Source organism: Eubalaena glacialis, chromosome 17, assembly GCF_028564815.1.
Source record: "Eubalaena glacialis isolate mEubGla1 chromosome 17, mEubGla1.1.hap2.+ XY, whole genome shotgun sequence".
In the NCBI taxonomy this organism is placed as follows: Eukaryota; Metazoa; Chordata; class Mammalia; order Artiodactyla; family Balaenidae; genus Eubalaena; species Eubalaena glacialis.
The window spans coordinates 85,629,063-85,641,395 of record NC_083732.1 but is presented as its reverse complement, the minus strand read 5'-3'; the positions used below and the strand labels follow the sequence as shown (position 1 = coordinate 85,641,395).

The 12,333-nt window shown below is 52.1% G+C and overlaps 1 protein-coding gene across 1 annotated transcript in view; it reads left to right on the top strand.

Annotated features, from left to right (window-relative positions):
- Nucleotides 1-11,768, top strand: part of KCNK9 (potassium two pore domain channel subfamily K member 9) — an 88,198-nt gene extending 76,430 nt beyond the window's left edge. The window contains exon 2 of the mRNA XM_061172003.1: nucleotides 10,927-11,768. Within this exon, the coding sequence (XP_061027986.1) occupies nucleotides 10,927-11,768 (842 nt within the window). The remainder of the gene's footprint in view (nucleotides 1-10,926) is intronic.
- Nucleotides 11,769-12,333: the final 565 nt, after the last annotated feature.

Genomic DNA, 12,333 nt, shown 5'->3' with positions numbered 1-12,333 from the left:
TAGGTCTTCTGCCCATTTTTTGATTGGGTTCTTTTTTTGATATTGAGCCGTATGAGCTGCTTGTGTATTTTGGAAATTAATCCCTTGTTGGTTGAATCACGTGCAAATAGTTTCTCCCATTCCGTAGGTTGTCTTTTCATCTTGTTTATGTTTTCCTTTGCTGTGCAAAAGCTTTTGAGTTTAATTAGGTCCCACACCACGTTTTCTTTATCCATTCATCTATCAGTGGACACTTAGGTTGCTTCCATTCCTTTTTTTTTAAGGCTGAATAATATCCCATTGCAGGAATAGACCACATTTTGCTAATCCATTCATCTGCTGATGGACATTTGGGCCGTCTCCACCTTTTGGCTGTTGTGCATAGTGCTGCTATGAACATGCGTGTACGAGTATTTGAATACCTATTTTAAATTCTTTTGGCTGTATAACTAGGAGTAGAGTTGCTAAAAAGGGTTTTTAAAGGAAGTATCTTTTGTTACTTTGGTCTGCGCTAAGAGTAGAGAACAGTCTTGAGCAAACTGTAAAGTCTTGCCTTTTACTTCCCCGCTGACTTCTGGGTGGTCACCACCATCTGCTGTGGGCGTCATTCTCAGCACCCTCAGGGACCCCTGGGATGCATCTCTGCCCCCATCTGAGGGGTCTCCTGATGCCAGCCTCCCGAGGTCTTTGTGGGACTAAAGGAGAAGCACACGGGGCTGCCCAGACTCAGTTTCCTCCTCCGTAAGATAGGGATAACGACACGTGACTGGATCCCACTGGATCCTCATAACACAAAGGAAACAGGACCCAGGGAGGTGCAGCCCAGAGCTGGGAAGAGGCCCAGCTGGAGTCTGGACCAGGGTTTCTAGGAGCCCACCGTCTCATCTGCCAGGCGCTCCTGAGTGATAGCACAGACCGAGCGAGAGATGCAGTGTCCATTTAGCACAGGCGGGGGGAGTGGGTGCCAGGTTGATATGAGTGGGAAGGTCCCTGAGGCCGAGCGGGCTCTGGCCTCACCTGACACCCCTCACCCCGGCCTTCCCAGCCCTCCCAGGAAGGGGCTCACCGGGCTCTCCCCAGGGCATCCTCACATGAGGCCTCCCTCCAGACAGAAGAGAAAGACCTATCATGAGCTGTTGTTAGAAATCTGCGCCTTGTGAGCTTGCATATTTTTAAAAATATATTTTTAGGTCTTCTTTCCCTCTTAAGACATATCAAAACAATGAAGCGAAACCAAAAGGGAACGTTTCAGGAAATTAATGAGGGAATTGCTCTGTCATTAAATAAAACACCAAATCTGCCGGGTTTTCTTCCAGGGATCACAGTGCCAAACTGGTGACTGAGCAAGTCACCAGGCCTCCAGGCGCCGCTGAGAGGGGCCAGGGCTCAGGCCTTGGAATCCCCGGCCCTGGACAGAAAGCCTCAGGGTTCTCGTCTGTGAGATAGGGTCATGGTCCTGTGGGCTGAGTCCCCTTGGGGATGGTGCCCAGGATGGTCACACTCACCTGGCCATGGCTCTGCTTGCTGCTCTGAGCGGGGCAGGTGCGTCTATGGCCTTTATTTGTGCATCTGTGAAATGGAACCAGCAGATGACTCTTGCAGCAGGGACCTCACTGTGATGGGGGAAGGTGAATGGGGGGGGTGTGAGATGGGGCTCGGGGGTGGGGAGCTACGGGCCTGGCTGGCCTCTCACTGCCCCCTCCTGCTCCCTCTGCTGCCCCCGCCCTCCCTTTCCTCAAGTCCCTTCTGTCCTCTCCTCCCTCTCCTCCAGTCCTTGAGCATTGTGACTTATGCGTTGGACAAACAGATGGTCAGTTTTCTCTTACTGTGCTTGGCCTGTGCCACGTTTTAAAATGTTTCATTAGATACCAGTTAGATCCCACATTTTCAATATCCAGTGTTTCCAGCTTCTCTTTAAAAATCAGGACATTGGGTCACCCTGGCCTGCAGCCCCGGTTGCTGGGCTCGGGGAGTAGCTGCTCTTTCCGGGGACGTGGGTCTCCAGCTGGCCGCCGGCTGCCCACAGGCCTGGTTGGCCTCACCTGCCCACTTCCCCTCAGACAGACCTAGTGGCTGTAAGAGAAACCGTGTGGGGTGCAGGGGTGTGTGAATTGCAAAGTGCTTTGTTATCCATCCCAAACTGCTCTTCGTTATTTGTAGTCATGCTGAGGTGTAGGACATGTTGAGTGTTAATCCACTGCAGTCAAAACACTGGCTGAAGCCAGATTACTGGGACACAGACAGGAGTGCCTGAGAAGGGCTGACTGGAGACTGGGCTCAGACCTGGGGGTGGAGCAATAGTCCCCGTTTCTCAGGATAGTCTCCTGCATGGTTGGGCTCATCCTCATGGTGGTGAAATGACTTCAAAGGCTCCGGACATCACACTCTGGCCCCTTCAAGTCTGGCAGGAAAGAACAAAAGGCTCATTGGTTCAGGGCTTGGCCGGAGACCCAATCGGAGCCCACAGGAAGCATCATCCCCTCTCGGGGGCTGGACGGCAGTCCTGCACATTAGCCCAGGCCCCCGTGGTGGAACCCGGGAGAAATTCAGGTTCGGTTATAATGTGAGAAGAGTGGCTTGACCTGGGGCTGCCACAAGGGATGGCCCTTTCAGATGAAAGAATGAATGCAGAAAAGCTTTGCAGACTGTAGAGTGCTGTGGAACTGACTGGAAGGGACGCCTCGTTCGTCACTCCCCTCTACAGAAGAGAGTAAAGGCTTAGAGTCTAGGTGGCTTTCCCAAGGTCATGGTTGGTAAAGTAGGAGATGGAGCCAGATGTAAGTCCTTGGGACTTACTGATTTCCATCCAGGAACCTCTGGAGGACCCTTCCTGCCCACCCTCACCCCCACTCCCCAAGCCCCATGGGGCCCGTGAATCATTTTCCTTTTTGGTGTCTGCAGACACCTGGGTCTTAATAATCATGCAGAGCCCATGCGGGGGCTGGAGCTGGGTCAGCACAGTTGGAGGACAGATGAGTGGGATGCTTGTTGCAGGCTGAAGTGGGGAGCCAGCCAGAAAGCACGGGGGACTGAGGGCAGCCCCCTTCTCCGGCACCTCTCTCCACAAAGCCACGTTGAGTCATTCTTTAATGGAATTTGTGCCTATTTTAACTCGTACAGGCACAAAATCCTTGCGTGTCCTTTATAAATATTTCATTCTCTTCCAGCAGCAAATTTCCTGATGCCCAAATGCCTGGGTGGCCATCTCCTTCCCTGGGCCGGGCGGCCTCTGGGCTGGAAGAGATGCCCATGACCACTCTCACCTGGCACCTGGCCTTGATGGCCACTTCTGCTCAGTGAGCAGCAGAGTATCCCTGGGGGGTTGGGATCGCAGTGAACTTGACTGAAGAGAATGAGGAGGCCTGGGCACCCACGGTCCCTAAGGGGCGGAGTCAGGGCTTCTGATGCCAGGTTGTCCTGATGCCAGGGGCCAGCCTTGTCCCGCCCGCTGAAGTGTCCTGGAGGGGAATTCAAAGCTGGGTTGGTCGTTTCTGGCAGAGGGATCAGGGCAGGCTTCAGGGAGGGGCACTCCACGGTGGGGGAAGCTTTGCAAACTGTGAAGTGCTGTGAGAGTCTGCAAAGGGCTTTTACGGCCAACTGTTTATAGGCCTAGATTCCCAGGGAAAAGGAGGGAGCCATGGACAGTCCCGGAGTGTCAGGAGTGAGGCTGGTCTACGACCCACACTGCCCAGTTGCCTTATTTACTTCTCACAGTGAGGACAGCCCGCTGGACACTCATGACATCTTAATGAAATGCTGCCCAGGGCAGGAGCTGGGCCTGGGAACTTCTCAGACCTGGCGGTTGTCAGCTTCTGGGAAATCTAGTAGGAGCCGGGGGAGCACAGGGTGTCTTGCAAGGGAGCGATGCCTTCTAGCTGCAGCTGGCTCTTTGGGGAGCCCCCAACCCAATAGAAATGATTAGTTTTATTACCCTCCTTCCCTGCCTCATTCCCCTCCGGGAAGACAGAGCCTATTCATTTGTTTTATTTGTTAGCCAGCTGCAGTCCAGAGATGCAGGCCTCTTCTCTGCAAAGCCCCTCCCAGGGCAGATCAAATAGACCCACTAAGTATATTAAAGGGACCATGAAAATCGGGCTGGATGATGCAGTGTCTTGGGCAAAGCTGCCCTCAGCCGTGCTGGGCTTGGGGATGGGCCAGGACTTCAAGGCAGGCCTGGAAGACGGAGGTCATATGCATGGTGATGCCGCCCTCTAAATTCTGAGTGCCTGTTCCGTGCTGGGCTCTGGGGTCCACAGGGGTGAGCCAGGGGTGGGCTCTGCCCTCCTGGGAGCTCAGAGTCTGGCAAGAAGGCAGTGGAAGGGAGGGAAGGAGGGAGGGATGACCTCCAAATGTCATCTCACTGGGGGGGTAGGGCTTCAACGTATGAATTTGTGGGGGACATTTAGTCCATAGCAGGGACCTGGTGACCTGATAAGAGGTCAATTCCCATTGCATCTCTGTTTCTGCTCCCTGTCCTTGGCCCCATTTCACAGATGAGGAAACCGAGGTGTCTTTCTAGGATGCTCAGGAGTCCAGATCAGCTTTTCAATGTGGGGCTTGTTATTTGAACAGTTCTATCCCCTTTTGGGATTTGTAGGTTAGGAAGCCCATGCTGGCCTGTGGTGTGGCGCTGGGATCTGCAGCCCTTTCTGGGTGGGGAGGTCGGCCGGGCGAAGTGGAGGTTCTTTGCAAGGCTGACTTTGTGCATTCCTCTTAGCAAATAGCCTTGCAGCTCTTCGAATGCTCCATCCCTACCCCTGGGCTTAGCGCGTGGGTGCACGTGCATGGGCTGGGATGTGGGGCTGGGCTTGCGGTCTTCCTTTCTGTTCTGCTAAACCTCCTTCACCGCATATGTCCACCTGCCCTGCCCTTAGCACTCCTGGTGGGGAGGCCAGGGTCCTGGGCTCAGGCGCTAAGCAGACGCCCATATGTCCACCTGCCTCTGCCCTTAGCCTGGTCCTGGGCCCTGCCACCTGCTGACAAAGAGAACCCTGGCCCAGGGAGCACAGTGTTGGAAACGCAGCTGCCGTGTGTGCACACTGGGGGTGGCTTTTCAGGCTGTCACCGCCGTCGCCATCCATGTCAGTGGTCCCCATGGCTGGCCTCACACCCAGGGGCCTGGCCCCTTGTGGCCACCTGAGCAGCCCATCGGGGCCACGAGCAAGTCTGAGTCTCTGGCTCTGCACACATGGAAAAGTCAGCAGAAAGGGGGCGGCAGGGCTGGGTGCAGAGGGACAGTGTGAGTCAGTGTGTCCCCTGTGTGTAGGGAACTTAGCATCTGGTGGCTGGTGGTCTTCATGTTCCCCAGTTTGTGGAGGGCTGGGTGACAGTCATGTTGGTCACTGCTGGGCTCCTGCGGGGCTGGGGAAGGATGACCCTGTCTCTTGCAGAGTGGCTGTGAGCTGGTCTGATCTCCCCTTTCCAGCCTCATTTCTCACATCTGTCCAGGGAACTGAATAACTCTGCTGAGGTCACAGAGCAGCAGCCCAGAGGTTTCAGCATATCTTCTGCACCCCAAGCACACCTCCAGAGCCCCGTATAAATCAATTTTAGATGTCTCTTTGCCAAAAGGATGAATTGTTTGTGATGATGGAAGGATGAGCAGTATGGTCCTAGGTGGGATTCCTGAGGTTTTGTCAGTGGTGGAGAAACTGGCTCCCAGTGCCTGGGAAGATGGGGGGCAGGGGGAGCCCAGGATCTTAAAGGGAAAACCTGGACAGGGATGTGGCTCTGAGCTCAAGGGACTGGTCCTCACAGGTGGGGTGGGAGGCAACCCAGGAGAACAGGCACCAGCCTGGGAGTCCTCAGTGGCATTGCGACACCCATGCCCTCCACCTAAGGTCCCCTTGTCCAGGCACTGGGTGGGGCTCTGAGCACGGGCTGGCTGGTGCCCCTCTGGAGATCGGGGGAATATGAAAAGCCCCTGTGGATCCCCTGCGCCAGGCACAGGTCATGGTGCATAGTCAAGGCTGTGGATGAGTCTCAGTGGGTAACGTATGAGTAGATGCATAAATCCGGCTCCCAGCCCAGGAAGGCCAGGCTGCCTTCATTCACTCACAGATAAAAAAAAAAACAACCCACAGTCTTCTAGGATCTGAGTTGTCACACAGGTTCTCTGAGAGCATTGAAGATTTGTAGCTTGTTCTCCTCTTGGGCTCTCTGTCCTGTTCCATTGATCTTATTTCTGTTTTTGTGTCAGTACCATACTGCTTTGATTACTGTAGCTTTGTAGTATAGTCTGAGTCAGGAAGCCTGATTCCTCCAGCTCCATTTTCTTTCTCAATATTGCTTTGGCTATTCGGGGTCTTTTGTGTTTCTATACAAATTAAAATTTTTTTGTGTGCTAGTTCTCTAAAAAATACCATTGGTAATTTGACAGAGATTGCACTGAATCTGTAGATTGCCTTGGGTAGTATAGTCATTTTAACAATATTGATTTTTCCATTCCAAGAACATGGTATATCTTTCCATCTATTTGTGTCTTCAGTTTCTTTCATCAGCATCTTATAGTTTTCAGAGTGTAGTAGGTCTTTTGCCTCCTTAGGTAGCTTTATTCCTAGGTATTTTATTCTCTTTGATGTGCTGGTCAATGGGGCTGTTTCCTTAATTTCTCTTTCTGATCTTTCATTGTTATAGAAATATAACAGATTTCTGTATATTAATTCCATTCTCCTCTTGGGAAGGAGAAGCTGTCTTCTCTCGTGTGTCTGGCATATGTGTATTTTGTATGTTCTCCACTGCATATACCTGTTATCTGTAGATATCATGGATGCTATTGAGATATGGGTACGTACAATCCCTGCAGCCTATGCATACATGTGGTGCACACATCCTGTGTCTTGAGTGCACTTTCCGTGCACACGCACATCCTGCACAAAGTGTGTGACTCTGGGTGTGCGGTGGGTATACTGTAGATGCTTTGTGTGTTGGTCTAATACATAGATGGTATGTGGCTTTTGCCCACATGTTTCACATCCACATGCAGTTACTCTACCCAACACATCCATCTTTCACAAAGTTCCAAGCGTATACCATGTGTATTTGTATAAAGCATCCATGCTATGTCTGTGTGTTCCATTGATACTTTATGAATATTCTATATGTAGACTTGATATGTGTTGACCCGTTTGCATGCAGTGCCACTGTGTTGCATCATAAGGAGACCTGGGAAGCAGATCCAGTGGAGAATACACGTGGGATATCAGCCAGGGTCTTTGCAGGAGGTGGCACTCTCAACTTGAACAGTTAATTAATGGCTATTTATAGTGTGGGAGGGTGGGTAGGTTGGAGGGAAAGCAACGAGGGAAGGTGTGGTAGCCTGGGATGAGCAACTGTGGAGAGCTGTCAGTCAACATGCCTGGGATGTAGCTGCTAGCGCTTGTAGAGTTGCTCCATGGCGTGAACCTGCTGGCAGATGTAGCTCATCACCAAGGTCCTCATCTTCCTCCCTTCCTCTGACCTCCTGCTGGGGCTGTGCCTTGGATGAACTCAGCTGGACACCAGAGGGCCAAGAACCCCTTGAGGTGGCTTATGCAGACTTAGCCCCCCCAGTGGAGAGCAGGGTGGAGATGGGTGTGTCTAGATGGGGAAATTGAAGATATCCGGCCAGCCCTCCGTCTTCCTGAAAGGCTCTGCAAGTTGGGCAGCTTCTTTCTTGCTGCAATGGGAATGGTCCTGTGTCCTGGACCACTGGGGCCCCAGGAGATTTATTCTAGGGCCTGAACTTTGGAAGGCCCTGAACTTTGGGGGTGTTCCCGGCCCACACTCGCTTGTGCACGTGTCTTGCTAAGGGATGTCATTGCTGTCATGGATCAGTGAGATATACTGTGGGATGTCAAAACGATGGAGTTCTTTCTGTAGTATGACGGGCCACGGGAAAATTGACACCACCCCGGGACAGGATACACGGGCATACTGCCGTCCAGGCCCTGTGAAGGGACACCGCTTCTGATCATTTTTACTTACAGGAGGGGGGCCTGAGCACCTGGGTTTCAGCCAGCAAATGCTGTGCTGGTTTCCTCCAGTAAATATATCCCATCTGGAACCGTTAGCTAATTTACCGCCTTATTAAGTTGCCAGCAATCTACTGTCTTCCAGCATCCATCTGGGTTTTATATCAGCCACACAGGTGAGCTATATGGCGATGTCGCGGGATTCCCACCCCTGAACTTTGTATAAATATAAACCCACTTGTTTACCAAGATGCACTTCATTCTTTCCTGAAGACCTAAGTCTCCATCTGGTGCCATTTCCGTCCAGGCAGAAGATCTTCCTTAGTAGTCATGCTATGCAGAGCAGCAGGGAACAAGTTTTTAGTCTGAAAGTAGATTTTGCCTTCATTCTTAAAGAATACTTTCCCTGGATAGACAGTTCTGGGTTACGGTCTTTTTTAGAAAGTTCTTTAAAGATGTTATTCCACTGTTTCCTGGCCCCTGTTGTTTATGATTGGAAGTAAGTGCTGTTCAAATAGGTGTTTTCCTGTATGTGATACATGGTTTCTCTCTGGTGCTTTCAAGATCTTCCCTGTCTAGTTTTCAGCAGCTTGATTCCGATGTGGAATGTATGTGGTTTTCGTCGTATTTATGTATGTGGTTTTCGTCGTATTTATGTATGTGGTTTTCGTCGTATTTATGTATGTGGCTTTCGTCGTATTTATGTATGTGGTTTTCGTTGTATTTATCTTGCTTGAGGCTTACCGAGTTTCTTGAATCTGTAAATTTGTCTTCCACCAAATTTGGTTAATTTTGGCTATTATTTCTTCAATTTTTTTTGTCTCATTCTCTTTCTTCTCGGACACCTGGGGACACTGTCCTACATGTCTCTGAGGCTTTTAAAATTTATTAATTTTTGATCTTCATTCCTCTCTTCAGATTGGATAATTTCTATTGATATGCCTGTTGTCCTCTCCTTCTTGCTGTTTCCCTGTTTCTGTCCTTTCTGGCCCAACTCCAGTGTTGACCTGCCATTTCTGCTCTTTCGTAAGGGCTGTGGGGTTGCTGAGGGGTCAGAGTTCTGCACTGGTTCAGTGGGCTGAGGGCCAGAGAGGGTACAAACGTGTGATGTCATCTCTGCCGTGAAAGTGTGGCCCCCGGGGCAGGCAGGACGTGGCACAAGTTCATGCCAGGGGAGAGGCAGGCAGGCTGAACGGAAGTGATGAGTCTCTGGGAGAGAGGCCTGGGCTAGGGCAGTCAGAGTAGTCTTCCTGGGGGACGCAGTGGGCGGGGTGCGGGTCCCTCCTGAGTCCTAGGCCCTGGGCTAGCTGCTCTCTGACCTCAGCAGATCTGCACAACATCCCCACCTCAAAATTATCATCCTCCCATGTAACAGATGAGGAAACCCAGGCTGGGAGAAGTTGTCTGGGGCCCAAGGTAGCGCAGCTGGTTAAATGACCATGCGCATGTGGCTCAGGGGAGCGCCAGGGAAGCCTTTTTTGATGGGGCAGGATTTGAGATGTTGGAAGGCCATGTGCATCCTCCAAGTTCTCAGTCCAAATGCTGCCCATGATCCTGGTATTTTTCTGGGCAGTATTAGTCCCAGAACTTGAACTAGTCTTAGGTTTCTTCTGCCATGTTGTGCAGACCCTACCCTGGCTCTGACATGATCACTGACCAGCTGGGTGACGCTGGCAGGTAACTTCACCTTTCCAGCACCACTGTCCTCATTTGAATGTGAGAGTATACAGGCTCGGTTTTGCACAGTTGATGCAGGGGATCAACGAAGTGATGGTCTGTGCAGCTGCGTGAAGAGTTTCAAAAGCACTTACACACATGAGGTCTCTAAGGATTATTCGTTCCCTCGATTCTGACAAGGCCACATTCACACACTGGCATAAATTTATTCTGTCCTTTGTTAAAGCGATATTTTATGTGCTCGGTGTTTCTCTAGGTGTGAGGATACAGCAGGGAACAAAACAGGTAAAAATCTTTGCCCTCGTGGTGTTTATGCGCCACCCTGCAATGACCTCTCTCAATTCAAGACGTCTGCTTTTAAAAAAGCCTCACTCTTGGGATTTGAACCCAGAGTTTTCAGCCACCAACTCTGAAGAAACCAAGCTACCCTGCTACTAAGTAACTAACTCGGTTTCCTAGCCAGTGGTGTCAGATGCATCGTGCCTGTTTTACAGGGTTGTCAGGAGGGTAGAAGGAGGTGATGTATGACAAGGAGTCCACACAGACTAGCTGTGGGCTGGCGGATCCCCGATGCCTGAGCTGGGGGCACGGGCAGCCTGGGGCAGAAGGCAAGTCGTCTTTGCTCCATGCTGAGCTTTCTGGCACCACCGTTGAGAACGTGGAAACCGGGGTTCTTTCTCCCCTTTCCCAGCACATGCAGAAAGGACTCTAGGGGAGCCATCATCCCCTCCCACCCCGTGCACCCCTCTTACCTTCCGTGGTGTCCCCACCTCCCTGGGCAGCCCCACAGCTCCCAGCGGGGGAGGTGCCGGGAGCCACACCTCCTTGGCTGTCCGTCCGCCCACGTGTCCGCCCTACCTGGCCTTGGACGGAGCATTTATCTAAGAATAAAATCATGACGGTCAAAAACAAGAACAACAACAACAAAACCCAGTTAGCATTCTTTGACTCTTCACTCTTAATGTTGATCCATGTTGGGATATTTAATTTTCTCCCTTGGGCTGGCTACTTTTGGAGTTTTCTGCAAAATATTATGAGTGAATATGCTGCTTTTCTTTGAAAAAACTTTGTGTTACTGGAAGAGCAGTGAAATGACCCCCGAGCTCCTCTTGTGACCAAATGCCCCAGACCACCTCCCCCGTCCCCAAACTTCAAAGGGTATTTCTTCATTGATTCCTCCCTGTTCTTCGCCCCACCCCTCAGGCGCTGGCCCCGCCCCCAGCTCCATCGCAACTGCCGTGCCCACCTCCACACCCACCCCAAACCTCAGGAGACCCCAGCTGACTCCCTCTCCCTGTGCTCTCGCCTCCCCCCGCAGGTTACGGGCACGCCGCTCCCGGCACGGACGCGGGCAAGGCCTTCTGCATGTTCTACGCGGTGCTGGGCATCCCGCTGACCCTGGTCATGTTCCAGAGCCTGGGCGAGCGGATGAACACGTTCGTGCGCTACCTGCTGAAGCGCATCAAGAGGTGCTGCGGCATGCGCAACACGGAGGTGTCCATGGAGAACATGGTGACCGTGGGCTTCTTCTCCTGCATGGGGACGCTGTGCATCGGGGCGGCCGCCTTCTCCCAGTGCGAGGAGTGGAGCTTCTTCCACGCCTACTACTACTGCTTCATCACGTTGACTACCATTGGGTTTGGGGATTACGTGGCCCTGCAGACCAAGGGCGCCCTGCAAAAGAAGCCGCTCTACGTGGCCTTTAGCTTCATGTATATCCTGGTGGGGCTGACGGTCATCGGGGCCTTCCTCAACCTGGTGGTCCTCAGGTTCCTGACCATGAACAGCGAGGACGAGCGGCGGGACGCCGAGGAGCGGGCGTCCCTCGCCGGCAACCGCAACAGCATGGTCAGCCACATCCCCGAGGAGGCACGGCAGGGCCGGCCCCGGTACAAGGCGGACGTGGCGGACCTGCAGTCCGTGTGTTCCTGCACCTGCTACCGCCCGCAGGAATACGGTGGCCGCTCGGCGGCACAGCAGAACTCCTTCAGCGCCAAGCTCGCCCCCCAGTACTTCCACCCCATCTCTTACAAGATCGAGGAGATCTCACCAAGCACATTAAAAAACAGCCTCTTCCCGTCCCCTATTAGCTCCATTTCTCCCGGGTTACACAGCTTTACCGACAACCACAGGCTGATGAGACGGCGGAAGTCCATCTAGGGTCTGGGGAGGGAAATGCAAACAAACAGAAGTCATTTGTCATATCGGACGTTAAGTCTCATTGGCCCACCTTGTCTTATTTATTTATTATGGTTATCCTTTATTGTTATGATTATTGTCATCATTTTTTCTTTCTCTCCTTCCTTTTCCTTCTCGGTTTCATTTCTTCCCCACCTTTCCAGCGAGACAGAGCAGGCCAAAGGGAAAAAAGAAAGGCCCGTCTTCCTGTGAAACTCGCATCTGAGCATGAAGCATGGATTTCTTCCTTCTTCCCAGCAAAGTATGCCTTACATTTCTCCCCAGCCCGCCCCATCTCTGGGGTGGCTTTCCCAGGACAGGTGTGAGACCCAGACAAGGAGACAGAGCCCGGAGGATACCCGACCCAAAGTTGCACACGCGGCTGAGAGCCTCGAGTGCCCACCCACAGTGGTGTCTCTGACCCAACTCCTTTCTCTTTTTTCCTCCCCAAGCAGTGGGTGGCCGAATGTGTGTGGTCTGAGTGTGTGTGAATGCGTGCACACACCAGTGTGCTTCTGTGTGCTTGATGTGACAAAATGGAAAGTAT